The sequence below is a fragment of the Trichoderma citrinoviride genome (genome assembly GCF_003025115.1).
Source record: "Trichoderma citrinoviride strain TUCIM 6016 unplaced genomic scaffold BBK36scaffold_3, whole genome shotgun sequence".
Classification (NCBI taxonomy): domain Eukaryota; kingdom Fungi; phylum Ascomycota; class Sordariomycetes; order Hypocreales; family Hypocreaceae; genus Trichoderma; species Trichoderma citrinoviride.
This window is the reverse complement of record NW_020194711.1, coordinates 811,847-833,006: the sequence shown is the minus strand read 5'-3', so window position 1 is coordinate 833,006 and position 21,160 is coordinate 811,847. Positions and strand designations below refer to the sequence as shown.

Genomic DNA, 21,160 nt, shown 5'->3' with positions numbered 1-21,160 from the left:
AATCGCGGAGCGGCGCGGCGGGCGAGAATGACCTCGTCTTGCCAATTGGGCCCTCCCATGACTGCTATCGAGCCCGCGTGTGGAGTTCTGATCTCTGTTGCGTGGGGAGGGGTTTCTGGTCCGGAATTGTGCGTCTACTTGGCCTGTGGGCTCCGCATCGTCAATCCTCTCTGGTTCGCTTGTGGACGACCATGGGTGCAATTTTGACCTGGGACGTGCTTTTTTGGATGGGCCCATGCAGCTCGAGGAAAACAAGGCTCCAAGTGGTGTCATCTCAAAGACTTTACTGACTTCCCACCTGTTCGCAGGTTTCAGAGAGGAAAAAAAAAAAACCTCCTGCATCGTACATAACAAACTACACTCTGAATCCCGCCATCATCCGTACCCAATAGGCTGCTACATTCGTTTTCAAGCAGCCACAGACATCCGTGTCCTCAAGCGCCAAGGCCCAAGAGAGCGGCCGTTTTCCTCATTGGCGCTCTTCACCTGCATCTGTCGGACAATTCTCATCACAGTGCAGCTTGTATGGAGGTCGATAATAAAGCCGTGCCCCAACTCGCCCAGCCCGAAGAGTTTGCGGTCTCAGAGGTCGACAGGGCAAAGGAAGTATGACCACCGCCCAAGAAGTCGAATACTGTCCCGTCAGGACGAACATAGACTTGTCCAATGTGCAGTTCTCTGACTTTTCCAACGTGCAGTACTTCGAGCAAAATGACTCCGAGCTGGGGTCCAAGGTGTCATTAGACAACAAAGGTACGCTGGCGAGAGAACATTTGGAGCGCCTTGTTATTCTCCAAAACTTCCAATGCTAATTTTTTGCGGCAGAAAATGACGCCCCTCAAGAGTCCGTTGCGGCCGAAGACCAGCCTGAAGATGCCGAGGTAGAAGGAGAGGTCGCGGCGGAGCCCACTTCTTCCAAAAACAAGAAGAAAAAGAAGAAGAAGAACAAGAACAAGAGCGAGAGCCAGATAACCTCGCCTATAGACTCCACCGACAGCGTCGCCGCGGCTGAGATCAAGGCTGAGGGGGCAGAAACCGCCGAGCCAGCGGAGCAAGACACCACAGTTACCCCTCCTCCCGAAGAGTCAAATGTGGTAGCTGAAGACGAGGTGAAGAAGGACAAGAAGAAGAAAAAGAAGAAGAAGAAGAGCAGCCCCAAGAACTCCGAGACAGATGTGACCTCTGATGGCGCTCTCGACCCCGCCCAGCCCCCGTCGCCGCCGGCCACAGACGAGGGAAGAGGTGAGGACGAAGCTACGCCGGTTGCAGAGGAGAAGGCCGAGGCCGAGACCGACACCGCAGCCCCAGAGCATGCGGCCGATGTCGAGGCGCCCAAGGACGACAACGCGGCTGATACCGAGCACTCACACGACGCTGCTCCCGTCTCCGAAGAAGTGAAGCCGGAGGCCGAGTCGGAAGTTCACCAAGAAGAAGCCGCCGCTGCTGAGGAAGAAGTGAAGCCGACCGAAGATTCAGCTGCTGAGACTGCACAGCCCGAACACGCAGAACCAGAGGTGGAGGCCGCTAAAGAGCACGAGCAGGAGCACGAGCAGACCCCCCAGGTTCAGGAGCACGAGCACGAGCACGTTTCCCAAGAAGATGAGTCTGCTAAGGAGCCAGACTCGGCGCCTGCTGCTCACGACGTCACACCTGCTGAAGAGTCTCACGAGACGGCAGAGACACACGATGAGAAGCCAGTCGAGGAGACTGCTCACACGGAAGAAACCCCAGCACCTGTCGAGGCTGAAAAGTCCACTGAGGAGCCCTTGAACGCGGCCGAGCATGCAGAGGCTGAAGAGTCGCATGCACCGGAAGAGCACAAGGAGGACGCCCAGGTTCCCGAGTCGGCTGAGGCAGACAAGGCGGAGGAGAACCATGTAGAGGTCCATGCCGAAGAGCACCCTTCGGAAGAGGACAAGCATGTCGAGGAAGCCAACACCTCCAACGACAAGCCTGTGGAGGAAGAAAAGCTTCACGAAGAGGAGAAACCCTCCGAAGAAGCCCCTTCAACAGGTGAGACGGAACCTGTCGAGGAGGAGAAGCCTGCTGAGGAGCACGAGCACCCCGACGAGGCTCAACCTGGTGACGAGGTAAAGCCTGCCGAAGAGCACCACTCGGAGGAACAGAAGCCTGCCGAAGAGGAAAAGGCCACCGAAGAGGTCCACCCTGCTGAGGAGGCAGCCCCTGCTCACGAGGAGAAGCCTGTCGAGGAGGCAAACCCTGCTGAAGAGGAAAAATCTGTTGAGGAAACTCACCACTCCGAAGAGGTTGAGCCTACCGAGGAGGTCGCACCTGCTCATGAGGACAAGTCAACCGAAGAGAAGAAGCCTCACGAAGAAGCTCACCACTCGGAAGAAGCGAAGCCCGCTGAAGAACAACACTCTGAGGAACAGCACTCTGAGGAACAGCACTCTGAAGTGGCGCCCGCTGAGGAAGAGAAGCCCATCGAGCAGGAACAGCACTCTGAAGAGGAGAAACAGTCCGAGGAGAAGCCTTCAGAGGAGGTTCATGCTCCCGAGGAGAAAGAGCCAGAGGCCGCCGAGCCTGAGCACCACGAGGAAGAAGCAAAGACTCAACATGAAGCCGAGGAGGCTCCTGAATCGACAATCGAGCCCGAGTCCGATGCTAAATCCGCCGTTGAGGAACCGGTGACCACCGCCCAAGAGGAGACTCCTGCGGTTGAAGAGAAACAGGCCGCTGATGAGGACAAGCCCGAGAGCTCTGAGAAGCCTGAAGAGTCTGCCACCGAACACGAACTCGTCGCTGCTGAGGGTGAGACGAAGGCCGACGAAGCCGACGTCGAAGCTCACAAGGAGACGGAGACCGCTGAGGAGGCGCCCGAGGACAATATGACTGAGTCTCATGAGCCCGTCAGTGAGGTACACAGTGAGGAAGCCAAGCCCGAATCGACCGAGGAAGCCAAGCCCGCTCACGAAAGCGAGGAAGCTGAGCATACTCACGACACGGAAGCTGCTAAGGAAGAGGTTCACGACGAGCATGTCGAAGCTCACCAGACTGAGGCCCCTGTCGATGGCTCTGACATCCACAAGGATGAGGCTGAAGTCACCCATGAAGAGGAAGCCGCTCCGGTTGAGGCTCAGGCTGAGGAGGCTGAACCCGAATCGGATGTCAAGGAGCCTACAGAGACGCCTGCTGAGTCAGAGGTAGCTTCTCATGAAGAGCCTGCTGTTGAGCAGTCTGAGGTTTCTGAGGAGCGCTCTGTTCCTGCAGAGGAGGCCACTGAGTCTGAACTTTCCAAGAACGAGTCCGAAGCTGCTCACGTCGCCGAGTCTGAAGTGTCCAAGAACGAGTCCGAGGCTGCTCATGTCGCCGAGTCTGAAGTGTCCAAGGACGAGTCGGAGGTTGACCAAGTCAACGAGTCCGAGGTCTCCAAGGATGAGTCGGAGGTTAACCAAGTCAATGAGTCCGAGGTCTCCAAGGATGAGTCGGAGGTTGCCAAAGTCAACGAGTCCGAGGTCTCCAAGGACGAGTCAGAGGTTGCTCAAGCTACGCATTCTGAGGTCGAGTCTCCTGCAGAGGATGTCAAGAAGCCAGAGGAAGCCGACGCCGCATCAGACGTGACTCAGGAGAAGCCTGAAACTACGGAGAGCGAAATCACCGAGGAACACGTGGCACCGGCTGAGACTGAGAGCGACGCCCACAAGGAGGCCGAGCCTGAGCCTGCTACCGAATCCGAGGTAGTTACCGAATCTGAGGCTGCTGCTGAGTCTGAGGTCGCTCCTAAGCCAGAGGTTGCTGCCGAGGCTGAGTCTGAGGTTGCTACCTATGCTGAGGTCGCTGCCCAGTCCGATGTCGCCGAGTCTGCAGTCGCGACGGAATCCGAGGTCGCTGCTGAGCACGAGCCCTCTCACGAGCACCAGCCGACTGAATCCACTGCTTCCGAACCCGTGCACGAGGAAGAGAAGCATGTGGATGAGGTGCCTGAAGTTGTCGCCCCAGCTGAGGTTGAGGAGCCTGCTGTCGAGGCCGCCCATGAAGCCGCCTCCGAGGTAACTGAAGACTCCAAGCCTTCCCATGTCGATGAGGTCACTACAGAAGCTCCTAAGGAGATTGAAACCCCGTCGGTTGTTGAAGCACCTGTCGAAGTTCCTGCTGAAGTTGAGGAACACTCTGCTGCTGAGGTAGAGACGCACTCTGAGGTGTCGCCCTCTCCAGCTCCCGTGGCTGAAGAGGCCCCGGTCGAAGCTGAACCCGTGGCTGCTGCGGTGGAGAGCGAGAAGGCACTCGTGCCGGAGCCAGTGGAGGAAGTTGTGCAGCCTGTGACTGCGGAGGTGGAGGCGCCCAAGCGCACCGAGGAAGAGGAACGCAAGGACACTGTGGGTCCTATTTCGGTCGAGAAGGACGTGGTAGAGAAAGTCAGGAAAGGTGAGGAGCAGCATTCATTACATGATACCCCTGTTGAGATTTCGGGACGGATTGGCGACTCCACATCGGGTGAGGAGTCGAAGGACGACGGCGTTTTGGCGTTGCATTCGGAAGACACTTCGGAGGCTCAAGGTCAGGCCTTGGGAGAGGAGGAGACGGTAGACGTCAAGGGAGACGAGCTTGCAAAGGCTGAGACACCGGCAGTTGAGGAGCCTGTTGTTTCTTCCAAACCTGATGTGGAGGCCGTCTCTGAGCCGCTGCCTTCTCACGATCAGGAGGATGCTGAGAAGACCTTGGCACCAGTTCTGCCGGACGAGTCCGACAAGATTGCTCTCTTTGCTGGAGCTGCTGCGGCTACCACTGTCGCCACGGCCGCTGTGGCGACTGGCGAGGTCATTCACCACGAATCCGATGACTCCAAACGCGACATCTCGGCCGCAGTTGAAGAAGGTGGGCACAAGGGAACTGCTCCGGAGCCTGTTGCTCCCGAAGCACCCAAAGCTGAGGTGACTAAAATTGATGTGGAAGACAAAGCACCTAAACAAGAAGAAACAGAAAGAGAGACTGCCCTCCCCGCTGAGGTTACGAAGCCCGTTGAGGAGCCTGTTGCAGCCCGAGAAGCTGAACCCACAACTGCCGCCGAAACCGCCGAGCCTTCAACGTCCAAGGTGTCTGTTGATGCGAAGAAGGACACCTCGCAGACTGCCCAGGATACCCCATCAGAGGAATCACCCCGCGGAGAGACTTCGACCTCAAAGGCAGTGACGACGATAGATTTCGAACAGGCAAGTAAAGAGATCACGAAACGGGCGAAGCCTCTTGAGAAAAACAAAAACTTACAAGATGTAGCCCAAGTCGTCTCTTCTGGAGGCGCTCACGGTCTGGCTACTGGCACCGTTCATGTGGCTACGCACCCAGCTGTTCGGGTCTGGAAAGAAGAAGGCGGACGAATAAACGCATTCACCACGCCCGGATTGAGCCGCAGCATCGACAGGGAGGCGCTCGATGGACCGCTGTTTACTGCAGATAGGAGAGTGGCCGCTCAATCCGACGATGGATTCCAGGCGAGGGTTGTGAGGAAGAGAGAGATGATGCCATCCCGTGAATCGGATCGAAATGCGATCCCCATAGAAGTCGCCGCCGCCGCCGCCGCAACCGCAACCGCAACTGGCCATTTTGTGCCCCCTTTACGATATCCTGCTCGTACCGTCGCCGCCGTCGCCGCCGCCGAAGGTCGCTGCTCCCCGAGGTGGCCGCACATGGCCTCCTTAGGCCCCTTGGTCTCTCCTTTGGAATTTGACCAAATGGTTCAAGATACTCCGCCTCCGCTGTCTCTTTCCGTGTTATTGGATGATGAGTTCAGAGCGCCGACACCCGCCGTTGTGGTTCCCGACAGGGCGACGATTGACAGGCGGAGGGCTCGTATGCTGCGTCACAAGCAGAAGATAGAACTTCATGAAGCTGAAGGCGCAGTCGCAGCTGCCGTGGCCCCCAATACCATTGCAGAGGCATCGAGGCCTGCCGCCCGTCTATCCTTGCCCGGCTTCCGCAACGGCGGAGACCTCCCTCATCTAGACCATCAGATGATGTTGGATTTGGAGGAACATCAGTCTCTAGCCGTCCCGACTACACGCAGGAGTAATAGTGATTCTGAGGAGGAGGATCTTCGTAAATCCATAGCTGACATTTTTGCAGAGGATAGATCTAAGGAGCACATCTCGTCAAGCAGTGACCGAGATTATGAACGGCGCCGCAAGTACCGCCATTCTCGCCACTCTTCCCATTCCAGCAGGAATCGTGGGGAAGAAGAGGGCAGAGAGTACAGAGAGTACAAAGAGAACAGAGACAGCAAGCGCCGCTCACACGAATCTCAGGGGTCAGCCTACCGCCGTTCTATTCCTGACAGCGGTGGTTCTCGACCTGGATCTGGGTCATCCAAGCTTGATACGCCACCTCGAACTCCTCGACGACGCCACAGCGGCGTGGTGGGCGAGATTCCTGTCTCTTCCAGCCGGAGATTCAGAACTCCGGAGGAGCAGGAAGCCCACGAGCAACGCAAAGCTCAACGCCGTGCTGCCCGGGAGGCTGAGCGGCTCGAAAAGCAAGAGGTGCATGTCAACGAGAGCGGTTACGAGTGGTATCAAAGTCACGAGCGGTACGGTCAACCTGAGCGTCACTATGAGCGTCGCGAAAGACGTCAGCACTACGATTTTCGAGACCAACAAGACTATCGTGCTGTTGATCGTTCCGACCGCCGTGACGCCCAAGAGCGTCCCGAATACACCCAGCGTCCCGAGCCCTTTGAACGTCCCGAACCGGCTAACAACAGCCGTGAGGTGCCAGAGGAGGTGTATGGTCGCGCTGAGAAGTATGAGCGGCGTGAACGACAAGACCGTCGCGAGCGTCGCCGTGAGCGCCGTGAAGCCTACGGAAAGACTTTGGCACCTGAGCCGGAGCCGCAGATCTTCCAGCAGCCAGCTGAGGAAAGCATAGAACCACCGCCCGCGCCCGCGCCGGCGCTGGCCCCAGCCCTGGCCCCTGCTGTTGCCCCTGCCGCTCCAGAGCGCAAGGGCAAAGAGGTGGGCTTCGACTTGCCACCCGAGGAGATCAAGCGCCATCGCAGTCGCTCGTTCCGTCAACGTTCAAGCAATACTGGTTACTCTCGAGATGACTACCCACGGCAATCTTCTCCGGAGAAGCGATTCTTCGCGATGAGCAATGCCGAAGGCGTCGTTCGCAAGTCGTCTTCGCCGCCACCTCAAGACAGGTTCGCGTACCCGCCAACACGCGATGCTTCTCTTCCCGAGGAGATGAGACCCAGAACGCGGGACCGGGACATTCCCCGGACCCGTGATCGTCGCATGTCTGAGGCTACCTACGACAGGCCTCGCAGGAGCCGCATCGAAGACCCTGCTAGGCAGTCAGGCCCACTGGAAGAGGGCGACGACGCTGCTCGGCGAGCCCGTCATGAACGCAGGCGGATGAAGGAGGCGAAGGAGCAGGAGAAGAAGTCTGGGGGGCTCAGGGGAGTTTTCAAGAGACTGTTCAACTGACTTGAGAAGGAATGGTATATGTGGCAGAAGCGGCGGCGATGGATTATGGGATCACGTTTATGCAAACGACTTAATGAATCACGCGTGTATGGATCATCTATTCTTCTTCATAGTAACGTCCTGGCCATTAGGCTGGTTTATGATAGTTTAGTTCGGTTAAAGTTAAAAGAAGGCAATTGGTTTTGAATGAAGAAATGATGGAGCTTCTTTTGCAGATTCGTGATACTGGCAAGAGGCCGATTTTCAGATCAATTCGCGTTGGCGGTCCCGAAGCACTGAGCAGGAAAGGCCGAACATCATGACGGACGACGTTGAAATTATCACGTGACACGGCGCACCTCAGCAACGAACGTTGGTTCAATCGGAGCCTCGGCACACATTGATCCGCCTCAGCCCTAATTCCGCCGAACCAACCCACCGACAGCTCAAAAAAATTCGCGAGGGTCAAAAAAAAAGTTAGGCTAAACACCAACCTCAAAGAACATCAATCCACAAAAGGCGCAGGATTTGACCTCTTTGCGTTCTTCACCTTTTCGTCCACTCAGACAAAATCTCCAACCCCCCCCCCACCAATCATCAACAATGGCTCCTACAGTATGTTCAACTACCTCTTGAAAAAATAAGAAGCGAAAGAAGGGAAACAAGCGAACGAAATGGCATTTCTACTTCTGGCTTTGCTGTAGGCGGCACAGCTTGTTGCCTCTTTCCCCCCCTTTTTCTCTTTCCCCTATCTCGCTTCCTTTTTTTTCCTTCTGAGAACGGAGGATGGAGGATGGGAGAGGGTTGAGAGAGGAGGGAGGGGGGCACGGCTGTGTCTGCTGATCTTGGAAGAAGAAAAGATTGCAGTAGGCTGATGTGAGAATTGTCATGAATTTAGAAGAAGGCGGGCAAGGCCCAGAAGCAGACCAAGAAGGTGAGTTTGTCCAGTTGCTTTTATTTCCCTGAAACCATGACAGCGCAGAAAAGATGGAAACAAGAGGGCAAAAGGAAGAAGCCAATTGGCGAAGAAGGAGGAGGAGGAGGAAAAGAACAATCTTGTCAAAACGCTGCTGCCTCAGAAGAAGTTGGGAGGGAAAGAGGACAAATGGCTAACTTGGGAACCCATCAGTTCATCATCAACGCTTCTCAGCCTGCCAGCGACAAGATCTTCGACGTCTCCGCCTTCGAGAAGTTCCTCCAGGACCGCATCAAGGTCGACGGCCGCACCAACAACCTGGGCGACAACGTCGTCATCCAGCAGTCCGGCGACGGCAAGATTGAGGTCATTGCCCACAACGACCTGTCTGGCCGCTACCTCAAGTACCTGTACGATTTGAAAACCCTCCCCCCCCTTTTTGGTCATGTTTTCTTCATGAAGTGCTAACCTGTTGGATCAGGACCAAGAAGTTCCTCAAGAAGCAGCAGCTCCGTGACTGGCTCCGTGTCGTCTCCACCTCCCGCGGTGTGTACGAGCTCAAGTTCTTCAACGTCGTCAACGATGACGCCGATGAGGACGATGAGTAATCTGCCTTTTTGCACGAAAGCTCAAAAAAAGGTCAGGGAAAAAAAAGGGAACTTAGGGGAGCCATTGTTTGGGAAACCGATAAAAGGATGGTTCTTGGTGAATTCTCCCAGCCTGGAACCCCCTTTTTGATACATAATCGCGTGCGGCTCTGTTGAGAAGAGTCGTCGACAGCGTGTGGTATCTCTTGAAAAGGGGCAGTCTCTGGAGTCTTCTCCAGTCAATACAAAATCCAGCCATCTTTGAGTGGACTTACCTACATTTTGATCGTGTCTTTTGTTCCGTGATGTTATACTTTGGATGATGTGATATATGGTATGCTAAGGAAGCCAGCCAGTCCTGACCCAAGGCTATCGACACTGTCAATTCTTGATGCGCTATCAAACTGCCATGTCTATGTAACCGCTATATCTGTATGTTAACTCCAAGCATCTCTCATTCGGCATCACCAAACAATCAAGGCAACGTCCTCATGACCCCCTCAAACGCAACCAACGCCATCGCATTCGCCGGAAAAGCCCTCAAGAAGCACGGCAAGAAGCCCCTCCAGAACCCCCTCCACCCGCCCTCCCTGTACACGGCGCCCGCGGCGTCCCTCCAGCGCGCGAACCGCCTCTCGCCGTCGCCCAGCCCGCCGCCCAGCGGGTCCGTCATGATGCGCTGCTTGACCAGGTCGCTCGGGTAGCTCGCCAGCCAGAAGACCTGGGCGCTGAGCCCGCCGGCCCAGAAGTTGACGGCGGGCGCGCCCAGGCTCGTGTGGCGGCGCAGGGCGCGCGACAGCACGTCGTAGCTGGCCCACCAGAAGAAGAAGAAGCCGCGGAAGAGCAGCGTCGCGGACAGGCCGTGGTAGACGCCGCGCAGGCCGTGGTGCGCGTAGATCTTGCGCGCGCAGTCCAGCGGGCCCGAGTACAGGCGGTCGGCCTTGCGGGCCGCGTACTGGATCTGGAGGCGGGCCTTGACGTGCTCGACGGGGGCGGCGATGAAGCTGACTGTTGCGCCGGCCATGATGCCCGCGAGGCCGTGGCCCAGGGGGGGCAGGTACGTTACTGCTGCTGCTTCTGCTGAAGATTGTGACGAAGATGATGATGATGATGAAGGAGAAGGAGAAGAAGAAGGCGAGAAGAAGAAGCTTCCCCCGGGCCCAAGCCCCGGCGCCCACGAGTCCGCGCCAAAGACGTGCTCTGCCAGCACCCTCCTGTAGACGTTGAGCGAGCCCAGCATCACCGAGTCCATGAACATCCACCCGACCAGCGGCGGCGTCGCGCCCTTGTACAGGCCCGTGACGCCCTCATGGCGGACCGTCTGCAGGACGCACTGGAGGGGCCCTGCGAAGCGGCTGGCTTGGGTGGTTTGCAGGCGGACCTTGACCGTGTCAAAGGGGTGGCCGACTTTGCGTTTCAAACTGTGTTAGCCCATGTCAATGTGTAGATGAAATGTATGGTGTCGTGACAAGGGGCGCAAAGAAGATGGAAAAATGTTGTGTTGTGATTTGGGAGAAGGATATAGAGAGTTCGAGTTATGAACCAAACTTACCAGTCAGCTTCGCGATGCCGCTGAAGACGCCCGCGACAAAGCCCTTGTAGTCGCGCTTGCTGGCCGATGTCGCCGACTTCTTCTTCTTCTGTTCATGCTGCACCACCACGGACGCGGGCGACGAAGCCGTTGCCTCTTCCATTTGGGCGACCTGACAAAAAGCCCCAATGTTTGTCTTCCTCTATCTCAGCTCCCAAGAAAAAGCAGCCTAATTGGGAGCGAGTGAGGAATGGAGGAGGGGAGGATGGGGGAGTGATGTGAGGAGAATGAGGATCTGAAGTTGCTTTTGCTGACAATGGTGGAGTTGGTGTTTTAGAAGGCCGGCTTCGGATTGTTCTGTCGACCCTTTGTCAGGTCTGCTTCTTTTCTCTACCAGAGTTTGGCAACAGCGCTGACAGAGAATAGAACAAACTCCAATGCCAAAAGAAGCAAGGTGACAAGAGAGAACAAGAAATCGCACACTTTGTAGAGAGAGAGTGAAAGGAATACCTTGAGATGAAGTGTGAAATTGGCCGGTGCGTTAGATAAGCTCCTCCATACATTATCCCCCCCCCCCCGTAAGATGAATCTCATCCCATCCCGTGCAGAAGTGGGGGAGAGACTCAACCTACCTTACCCAACATACTGTAATACCTACTTTACATACCTACTCCAACAGATATTACATACTACTCCCACGAATAGTCATGCTGCCGCCCAACAAAACGTAATAAGACGGGGGAACAGTAATACACGCACAGAACCAAAAACTGAGCCAGTCCAGTCACAAATCCCATTTCTCATCGACATCTTTCATCTCCTAGTTAAAAAAAAAAAGGCATCGACTGCTGCTGGCGTCTCGGAGACATGCATACACCGAGAGTCTCACAGCAGTCTCACAACGTGTCTTGACGTGTATGGATCAACACAGCGCAAGACCAGTATCACAACCCATGGTACTACATCACACACAATGAGCGGAAAATGAACGCCGCTTAACACGGCGAATCTTCATGTCGACCAATTGTGCTTTTTTTATATGCCGACCAAACACAACAATTGCACTCGTCAGCGTCTCATCTCATCGCATCGCCCCTTGACTTCCCAAGTCCGCTTCGAAGCCATCAGTGCATCATTCACATCATCAAGGCCACCGCAGACCTTTGCTCCGCTCCGAAGTCAAATGTTCATGTCATGTCGTCGTAAGAAATGAAGAAATCTCAGAAATACAAAAGGGTGAGGCTCAAAGACGAAAGCAAACAAACGGAGCTGCCCAGGGCCGCTCAACGCAGAATATAGTCTCGCAAAGCACATTTCCGTCAAAATCCATTGCCTCCTCGCGTCCCATATATCTTTGCCCCCGGCTTCCCCGAAGCAATCCATAGCATTATGTAGTATCCTCGCAAGTTGCCCTGCTGCGTGTCCAGCCCTCTCCAACCTCCTTGCGTTCCCCCCTCGACAACGTGCGGGCCAGGCAGGGTAACTCTCCCAATTCACTGCTATCTCTCGTCACCCCTTTTTCTCAGCCCATTTTCTAAACTGGAGACTCGCCTTTCAGGGAAAAAAAGAAGAAGAAAAAATTCATGTTTTTGTACGGGGTATTGTGTAGTAAAAGCCATGTGTCGAAAAGGAAAAGCAAGAAATGAGACAACAGGCTCATCCATCTCTTCTTTCATGTACGTCGTCAACTCGTGTAGCAATAGGTCGGGGTCCAAAGCAACGGCACGACTTCACCTAGAACGTATCCGTTTCTTGGCTGGCCTGGCTCACGTGGCTGTTGAGGCTGCCAAAGGTGTCTGTAATCGACATGTCAGTAAGCTGAGTGAATCGCAGCAGCAATGAGTCTCAAGGCAACGTACCTCTCTTCCTTCGCCTGTCCTCTCGGGCCGCATCTTCCTCTGGGCTCTTGGGTGTCATTGCCCGGGGACCGCTAGGCCTGCGCGATGGCACGCCAAGGGCGGCGTTGAGATTCTTGTTTTCCGGCTTGGGGCTCATGCTGTTGTTGTACTGGCTGGGGTGCGTGCCGCTGCCGCTGCCGTAGCCACTCTCGTAGCCCTGGGGCCCCTGGGGGCTGCCCTTCTGCAGCGCCGAGACTCGTGTGGTCCGAGGCGGCGTCTGCTCCGACGAGTCGTTCAGGGGCTCCTTGGGCGGCCGAGCTGGGCCGGTGTTTTGCTGCTGCTGAGGAGGAGCTGCCGGCCAGTAATCGCCACCCTCATTGCCGTACCGCCCGGATGCAGCACCGTTGAGGCGGTTGAGGCTGTTCATGGAGCCACCCCAGTCCGCGGTCCTGGGCGTTGCCGGCGCGTCAAAGTCTTGGGCAGAGTACTCCAGGGCGTTTCGGAATCGTTCCGTCTGCCCTTGCTTCGGCTGGGGGTGCATCAGATTGATCGAGTTGCGGTGAGCCTTGTACTTTGGATCTTCCGGCGTCGCAATCGTCGGCACAATGGGCGCTGATGATTCGAGAATCTCGTGCGGCGGCGCCAGGCGGCCCCCCTCCATATACCCATTGTGGAACCTGTCGTCGCCATACGTGTCGAGAGGATAGAGGTCGTCGCGCGAGGCCATGCTCGACGCCGACCGAGACTGCAGCACGTCGTCCTTGGCGTCCTTTTTGCCGTTGCCGCGCAACGCCTTGCCCACGCTGGACGCCGTCGTCCCTGACCAGCGGGAGATCTTGGGGAACCAGCTGGAGCTGCCCGACTTGCCCTTCTTGCCCTTGTCGCTGCGAGGCGTGTTGTCGGCGCTGTGCGGGTGGTCGTAGCCCTGGTCAGAGACCTGCGGCGCGCCCTCTGGCGGAAGCGACCCGCCGCGATGCGCATCACGGTCCCCGGCGCTCAGCGGAGAGATCACCTGGGTGCGCTCTGCCGTTGGCGTGGGGTGGTCGTACTCGTACTCATCTTCGTGCTCGGGCACCGTATCGATGCGATGGTCCGAGAATCCGCGCTGCCCTTGGTACTGGCTGCCGTGGCTAGCGGTGGAGTTGCCCTCGGGCTCATAGCCCTTGTCGTGCTCGTACTGCCCCTCTGGCTGGAGATTGTCAAACGACTGCCCTGCGCCGCTGGTAGAGACCCTGGCCGAGATGGGCGGCGCCGTCTGCGTCTTGAGAACGTCCACCTCTCCGAGGAGCTGCATCAGCATGTCCTCGATGCGAGTGAGATCACTGGTGCCCTTGGCACTGAGGCCTTGGAGCGCTCGTTTCCACAGGGCCTTCTTCTTCACCGTGATGTCGTCTGCGGTGGTCCCAGCGACTGAGTTGCTCTGCACAGACCGAGGGCCGGGGTAAGGTCGAGGCCCGTTGATGGCCTTTTGGAGCTTCTCAGTGTTTTCGGAGTTGGCAAAGATGACATCTTCGCCAGTGTCCTGAACCAGCTCTTTCAGATCCCGGAAGGAGTTGCGCATCTCAATCGCGGCATTCATGAGCAACGCGACAATCTCCGTGTCGCGGGCGCTTCGCTGTGCATCGCGAACCATGAGCTGGAGGGGACACTTGTTAGCAAATCACCTGAGCTTTCTGGGACCATCTTTTTCATCAACTTACGTGCTGCATCAAGGCAACAATATCCTTGTTTTCGATACGCTCAATGCCGCCACCCGTGGAGGCATCGTAGAACGGAGAGGCCATGCCTTGAGACATGCCGCTGAGAGCGCGGTTGTTGTCCTGCCCGTAGAATGGATCCTGACCGCCGCCCATGTAGTTTGATGGACCACCAGGCATGCGGACTGCCTTGCCCTTGGGCTCGACCTCTGGCGTTCGGTTGGGTCCGTTGGACATGTATCCCTCATCGTACTTGTATCCAGGGCTGCCCGTGCTGAAACCGAGACCACGAGAGGCAAGGAGATTGTCGTTGAGCGCGGGGTTCACGATCGGGCTGGCATCCTCGTACGGGTTGGTGAGCAGAGTGTCGCGCTTCCGCTCGGCCGACGTCCTCCGCCACTCGTCCTCCTGGCTTGGCTGCTTGCTGAGGGCAGCCTCGTCGTCGAGATGAGCATCTCGCATGTCCTCGTCAGACTGGGACTTGAAAATGACTTGTCCATACTCTGTAGGAGTGGCCTTTCCGGACCACTGGCCGGGGCCAGGCTCATCTTGCAGGATCGATGGGTTGGTCAGCAGGTCGTCGTCCATGTAGCCAATCTCAGGCATGGGGTCTTCGTGCTCAGGAACACTGCTGGCCTCCATCCGAGGCGCGGCTTCGTAGTCTAGCCGGTCTAGGCTGTGAGTGGGAGTGTTGCGCGGCTTCCAGCCCTCCATGGCCCGCTCCTTGAACGACTTGTTGCGGAACACTCCGGCTGGCTCAAAGTCGCCTTCGGCAGCATCTTCGACAGTGGCCTGCTTCCTTTCCTGGGCCGCCTTCAAGGCGGCAGCGGCAGCACCAACGGCGCCAGCAGTGATGGCAGCTTCGGAGGAGGTGGGGGACTGGTGGTACTTGGTGCGAGCTACCTTGCGACCATTCTCATCAAGCTCGTACTCCATGTACTCATGGGATTGACCGGGAGTTGGCTGCCGATCATCCTCATAGTCGTGATTCTCCATGCCAGCATGCTTATCTGGGCTGACACCTCGGCTGCTCTGGAGCTTGGATCGCTCATCATACGAGAGGTTGGAGTCCCCGGCGCCGCTGTACACGCCAGTCAGGACAGATTGGTCGAGCATCGACCCATCGATGAGAGAGGCGACGGCAGACTCGGCCGCAATGGCGGGGTGAATGATGTTGGGGTTGGCTGCAATGCCACGGACCGGCTTTCCTGCAGCCGTCTGCCCAACCTGAGAAGCCTCAGCCGATGTAGTGGCGTCGAAATCTCTGTTCTTCAGGCCACTGGCGACAGAGTCAATGGACTGCATCGAGTTACGAGACTTGATGGACGAATAGGCGTCGCCTCGGGAGTTCCTGTTGGGCGTCTCGCCATCAGCTTCGGTGAACCCAGACACGCTGGGGATCGGGCTCAGGCCACGAGCGCCCGCCTGATACGGAACGTATTTGAGAGGAGGAGGAACGTCCTGCGTGTTGTAGTAGGCATCTTCGTATCCGTCGTCTGGATAATCGCCCTGGTCAATATCACGAGGGCTTCCGTCGTAGCCGTCGTACGGGACGACAGGAATCTTGTTGCCAAAGTCGTCCGTTTCGTACTCCACATTCTGGTTGTACTCTTTCTTACCGCGTGGCAGGGCAGTCAAGTCGCCGTGAGACACATTGGCGTGACTCCTGCCCAGTGCTTGGTGTACGTCGGTAGGCGTCCTGGAAGGAGTTGGTGTAGACGAGGGCGATGGGATGTCCCTCTGCTGGTCAGCTAACGGGGCAATTTCTTCAGTGGCCGAATGAGGCCCGTCAGACTCTGCAGACAAGATGGAGGTTCTTGTCATCTCCGAAGGGTTGATCTCGCTCATGAGCGGCATTGGCGGCGCTGGCGGAGGCTCTTCGTCATCGTCGTATTCTTCTGCGTATCGTTCACGACCTAGACTCTGGCTCCTCACTCGGGACTCCGTCCTCCTTCTACGCCTCTCACGATGTCTCTTTTCGCCCACTTCAGACTGATCGTCCGTTGCGCTGGACAGCGCCGAAGCAGCTGCCGCCCCGGTCGCGGCGGCGAGTGCGGCCTTGGCTAGGTTGCCGCTTCTCTTTGGCGTGTCGCCGTCATCGTGAACGCGGTAGTCGGCGCCAATGGAATCCCGGCTGGGGCTATGCACCGACAAGTCGTCGTAGTCGTGGCGAGCCTCGCGGTTCCGTCTCTCCTTGGGCTTGGCGTGCTCCTTGAGAGCGTCCTTGTCTCTGGTCGAATCGGGTCGCTGACTTGCGGACCGCCTGCGGTCTGGAAGGATGTCTTCTCTTGAGCCAGACGTGCCCGTTGAGGTGAAGGAGGCGCGTCGGCCTTCACGCTTGCTCTGTTCTCGCTTGAGGGCACTCAATTCTGGCAAAATCAGTCGTCTAATGGCGTCTTCGACTGTCTCAAGAAGCTTGGGGTTGTTGATGGAGGACTTGGAGGCCCCAGAGCGCATAGACCGGGTGTCCATGGAACGATGGCTCGGGGCCACGTTGGACGACAGAACACTCGAGTCGGCGGCCGAAACGTGCGATACATGACCTTCCGGGTTGCGACTTCGGCTGGAGCGACGCCGCGATGAAGTGTAGTTATCGTCAGGCGGGAGCTCGCTGATGCTACTTGCGCGACTCTTGGATCGCCGCTTCCGCTCGCCTTTTTCCTTGGGCTTGTCTGATGAGGACTTGGAGGAGCGTTCTTTGGATCGAGTCTTGGTGGCTCGCGGCTCCTCCACAGCATCCTCGAGGTGCTCTCCGGAACCTTGGTCTCCTCCGGGGCCAGAGCCATCCAAGAAGCTGTCGGTTGGGATGGCAGAAATCTCAGATCCGTTTCCGGGTGGAAAAGAAGACTCTCGCTCGCTCGTCGGGATCAGCGGGCTGGCAGGGCGACGTCTTCGCTGCTGCGGTTGCTGACCCTGGGTGATCTCTATGTCGATGGGATTGCGCGAGACGGTGGATTCTTCAGTGGCCGAAGCGTACGACGTCATGCTATGGCCGTCATCGACTCCTCCGGGTATCTCAAGGTCACGAGAGGGAATCTCATCCTCCAGGGGGATCCGTCGAGTGAGCGAGCCTTTGCGGGAAGACTTTGTCTCCGTCACTTGGATATTGTGGTCTCTTCTACCCTTTTTGGAGCTGGAGGGAGTGAGCCGCACTCGCACACTTGGCTTGCGACTGGTGGAGCTGCCCGTTCGGCTGCCCTCGAAGTATTCAATCAGCAGCGACGTCTGGGAGCGATGGCTTCTATGGCCGCGGGTGCGGATGGTGACTGGATTGCCGTCGTCTCGCAGGGAGTAGCCCGACTTCTCATCGCCAAGCTTGGAAAGGTCGGCGGTCAGCTCCGTGGGAGTTGTCGTCTCGTCGGTCTCGGTCGGCGCAGGCAATGGAAGGCTCTTCCTGCTGACGGTGCTCATCTTTGGCGCGAGGCAATCGGTATCCTTGCCCTTAAACTGTCGTTATGCGTCCAGTGGCAGCTGGCAGGTGTCTCTCACGGGCCCAACTCCTCGCGATTAGGAGAAGGGGGGACAAAGTAGTCGAGGTCGAGTAAGAGACTAAGACAGAGCGTTTATGCAGACATCCGGAACAAGGCCCAACGCTACGGCGATGAGGGGGAAAGGCGCCTTCTGAACGGCGTCAGTAAAAGAAGGCGAACGATACGAAAGGAAAAAAAAAATATCAAGGATCGTAAATAGAGCTGAAGTAGAGACGAGATCCCACTCGAGCACTCAAGATGGGCCCGACACAAGGGGGGATTGGACGTCAGAGACTTACAGGAACCAAAGAGGAGAAGAAATCGGGGAGGGCAGGGCAATTAGTTGTACCAAGTGGCGAAGCTCAGGCACCGAAGGGGAGAAGGGCCCAGAGCGGTAAAGAGGCTGTCGCTCACAAACGACATTCAACAGGGAGAGCACTGCAGAGTCAGGGGAATTGCTGCAGGGCCTGTGGGCTGTCCGTACAGTAGGTATGCTGGAGGCTGTAGGCTGTAGGTACAGGCACAAGTATGTAAGATATGATGATGATGATATGCGGAGGGACGATGGAGGCGCCGAGTATGTACAGCTGAGGATTGGAGGATTGGACGCTGGCGAGCAGAGAAGCGGTTGGCAGTCGGTGAGGTCAAGCGCAAATGCGAGGCGACGATGTGGGGGAGCGAGAGGGAAGCTGGCGGGTGGTCTGTGAGGCTTCCAAAGAAGCACCGCTGGTCCTGTTTGTGGCCCTCGTTTGTCGTCCCTGGACGCGGCGACGAAGGAGAGGCGAGGGGCGCAGGTGGGCGATGCGATGCGATGCGATGCAGAAGGTTGGAGTGATGAGGAGAGTGAGATTCGATGGAGTGAGGCCCTCCCGTTGTTATTGTCCCGAAGCGGGCTGGGGCCTCTGCTTGATGAGTTGGCGCTGCCGATGTGCTGGAGTCTGGCCCAATGGCGCCTGGGCGGCGCGGGCAGGGGTGGGTGGTGCCGCTGGACGGGTGTGCTAGCTGAGCACTAAGCCGGTCCCAGCAGGGCCTGGAGAGCCTAGAGGGGGGCCTAGAGGGCCCGAGGCTTCAGGGCGCGCGGAGCCTGTGCGCAGTACCGGGAACCTGCGCGTACCTGGGCGGTACCTCAGCGGGTGATGCTGGACAGAGCCCGATCAATCGGACTGGGCCAGATTTGCACCGTCCAACCAGCCACTTCTTTTTCTTCCCCTTCCTTTCAAGGTTGATTTTGCTTTTCTCTGGTTTCCACCCCCTTGCGCTCGACTTGGTTTCTAGTCGGTGGCGCAGTAATTACCTAGAGGCCAAACACCAGACTGGAGACGCAGAGGAGAGAAGAAAAGAACGAGGCTGGTGATACAGCGCCGTTGCACGAGCTTGCGCTACCACACGACTACTCCATGTTACCCAGGTACCTAGAAAAGGGGAGCGCGAATCGGGATGACCATGACCATGACCAGCATCATCATCAGCACCTGTTCAACCCAGGGCCGTTGACGCCCAACACGGTCATACTGGACTCTTCACTCCCGCCTCAGCTCCTCCAGCTTATTCCCTCATCTGCATGCTCTAGTGCTTGCACTGTCGACAGACGCTCGCAAAGTCCCGTCCCGGTACCCCCCCAGTACCGTGTACTCCTTCACTCGTCCCGACAGCAGCATGCATGGCCTTCATCCTCCCCCCAAACAAGCCGCACCGCAACCACAGCCGCCAGCCATTTGGTCATACTGCCTACCTAGGTACTTGTAGGTGATGCCGCCCCCCCTGGGCTGGCACATGGGAAGAGACCCGACAGCTCCAGACCCGCCCGCACAATGAACCAACCAGGACCCGCCAATGGCTGAAATCGAACCGCCATGGACGGCTGGCAGGGTAACGAAGAGGATAGTATTACTGTGCTGCAACCACGTACTAGATAGTAGTATCGCGCTTTTGGCCGGGACAGGAACCAGAGGCAGAGAGTTGCGAGGGCTGAAAGTGGGCATCTCTGGGTGATGTGCATGGGCTCGACTGTTACATGCGCGGAGAGCCGATCTGGACTCGCACCCGTTGCGATTGTGCGCTTCCAAAACCCTCCATCCTCGTGCATCGCCAGTCGTTTTCCCTTGCCGATGGCGCATAGCACATACGTCTACAGCTCTCGCCTAGGTCTTCATTTGCGTTTCAAGTCAACGGATAGGGCTGAGCCGAAGTGCAGCCTCACTCGGCAATTTTGTCATGTCAATGCTGGATATGTACAGCACAATTCCATCAGCCAATCCCAAGGTGACGACGATAACATATGCGCGGACGAGCCGCCGATTGAAAATTCCTCAGCCATTATCTCTCATTTTCCAGATGTTCCCACAGCACAGAAAATGCCGTGGTCTGTTTTACCAAATAAGGCCTCTGGTGCGAACGAGAGCTTATTCCAACGGCGACAGGAAACCGGGGAGCATGCCGTGACTCGGAAGTGCTGTCCTACAAGAACATGCATCATCCCAACGTAAGTGAGTTATCCTGCTGTTTCTACTCAGATGGCCTCAGTGAGTTTGTTTCAGTCGCATCCAGTCGATCAAATGGAATGTCTTTCTGCTAGCTATTCTTCGCCAATTCGACAACGAATCGGCTCGATACAGCGACATCCCAACGAGCTGCAAGCCAACCACCTGTGTACATGAGTATTTGATGTGACGACGTTCGCATCGTCAAAGCCCTGCAGTACCTACAAAGGCCCTCGCAAGAACCAGCTTCCGTCCAAATCACCCGTCAAATACACACTCTTCATCTCAAGCATTTTCACACCGCTGCCACAAAAACTCTTTGCATGCAAATCTCGGCCCTCAATCCTTCCTCTCCCTTGCAGCGCCCAAGAAAAGTGTGTCACCGCATATGCTCCGCGACAAAAAGCCGCAAAGAGGGACACTCACAGCATTATACGACGAAAAAGGACACAAATTTCGTGTGAAGGGCAAGGTGGAAAAGTGCATTCGACTTGGTGTCACTCCGCTTCACGGAATACTACTCGTCTGTGCTTCTCGTCGACGACATGCGCCTTCGGCAACCAACATACAAATGCCCTGTGCGAGTCTCTCTCGTTCCGACACGAGGGGGGCTGTGAAGCGTGAGCTGGGCGAAACTTGAGAGACACGATGACAGCGCTGGTACATGGACAATCTGCATATGGTGTGACTGTTGGGCATCAAGTTGCACAGAATGTTCTCCCCGGATGACATGGAAACGCTTTGCATCAGGCCGTGAACCAGACGAGATAGGTCCAGGCCCAACATGATAGTGCTGCGTGCTGCGTAGTAGTAGGTGGTATCAACACATCAAATTTCGCCAAGAGTTGCTTCCTCTCAGACAACTTTGTCTTGCAAGTCAAACATCCGGCTTGTCAGCTCCCTTGAACTGATCAGGGGGGAGGTCATGTCTCGGATGAGGAAACTTCAAAACCCTGTCCAAACACTTGACGGAAGTTCTTCCCGAAGAACCCCATCGACTCATCCATTGTCTAAGAAGCGTAGAGAAGGGCAAAAAACAGGTTGCTATCGAAAAGAAATTGGAAAATAAATTGCCAGACACTGGTATCGCCCGCTCGCCCATAACGCCACCTGCTCATCAAGAAAACATAACATCAAGATCCCAAGTATCATAAGCCAACGCTTCGCCCTCGCACAACCAAAAGCTGCAACCCAAGTACTCAGAAAACGAAGACAGCAAATCC

General features: G+C 56.6%; 4 protein-coding genes across 4 annotated transcripts; 2 read left to right on the top strand and 2 right to left on the bottom strand.

Moving 5' to 3' along the window:
* Positions 1-5,354: 5,354 nt before the first annotated feature.
* BBK36DRAFT_1191505 (hypothetical protein) lies at positions 5,355-7,612 on the top strand (the record flags this gene model as incomplete). Its single annotated transcript, XM_024896720.1, has 1 exon — positions 5,355-7,612. A coding segment is annotated over one exon (2,085 nt), but the record flags the coding sequence as incomplete, so codon positions are not given.
* Positions 7,613-8,544: 932 nt separating this feature from the next.
* On the top strand, positions 8,545-8,933 carry BBK36DRAFT_1106713 (ribosomal protein L22e; the record flags this gene model as incomplete). Its single annotated transcript, XM_024889215.1, has 2 exons — positions 8,545-8,744; positions 8,816-8,933. Coding segments are annotated over 2 exons (318 nt in total), but the record flags the coding sequence as incomplete, so codon positions are not given.
* Positions 8,934-9,396: 463 nt separating this feature from the next.
* On the bottom strand, positions 9,397-10,615 carry BBK36DRAFT_1111859 (mitochondrial carrier; the record flags this gene model as incomplete). Its single annotated transcript, XM_024889743.1, has 2 exons — positions 9,397-10,328; positions 10,474-10,615. 2 exons carry the CDS (start codon positions 10,613-10,615, stop codon positions 9,397-9,399), a joined length of 1,074 nt encoding a protein of 357 aa, XP_024751991.1.
* Positions 10,616-12,186: 1,571 nt separating this feature from the next.
* BBK36DRAFT_1138771 (hypothetical protein) lies at positions 12,187-17,398 on the bottom strand (the record flags this gene model as incomplete). Its single annotated transcript, XM_024893263.1, has 3 exons — positions 12,187-12,248; positions 12,312-13,926; positions 13,991-17,398. The coding sequence occupies 3 exons, from the start codon at positions 17,396-17,398 to the stop codon at positions 12,187-12,189; spliced, it is 5,085 nt and encodes a 1,694-aa protein (XP_024751990.1).
* Between the last annotated feature and the right edge of the window lie 3,762 nt (positions 17,399-21,160).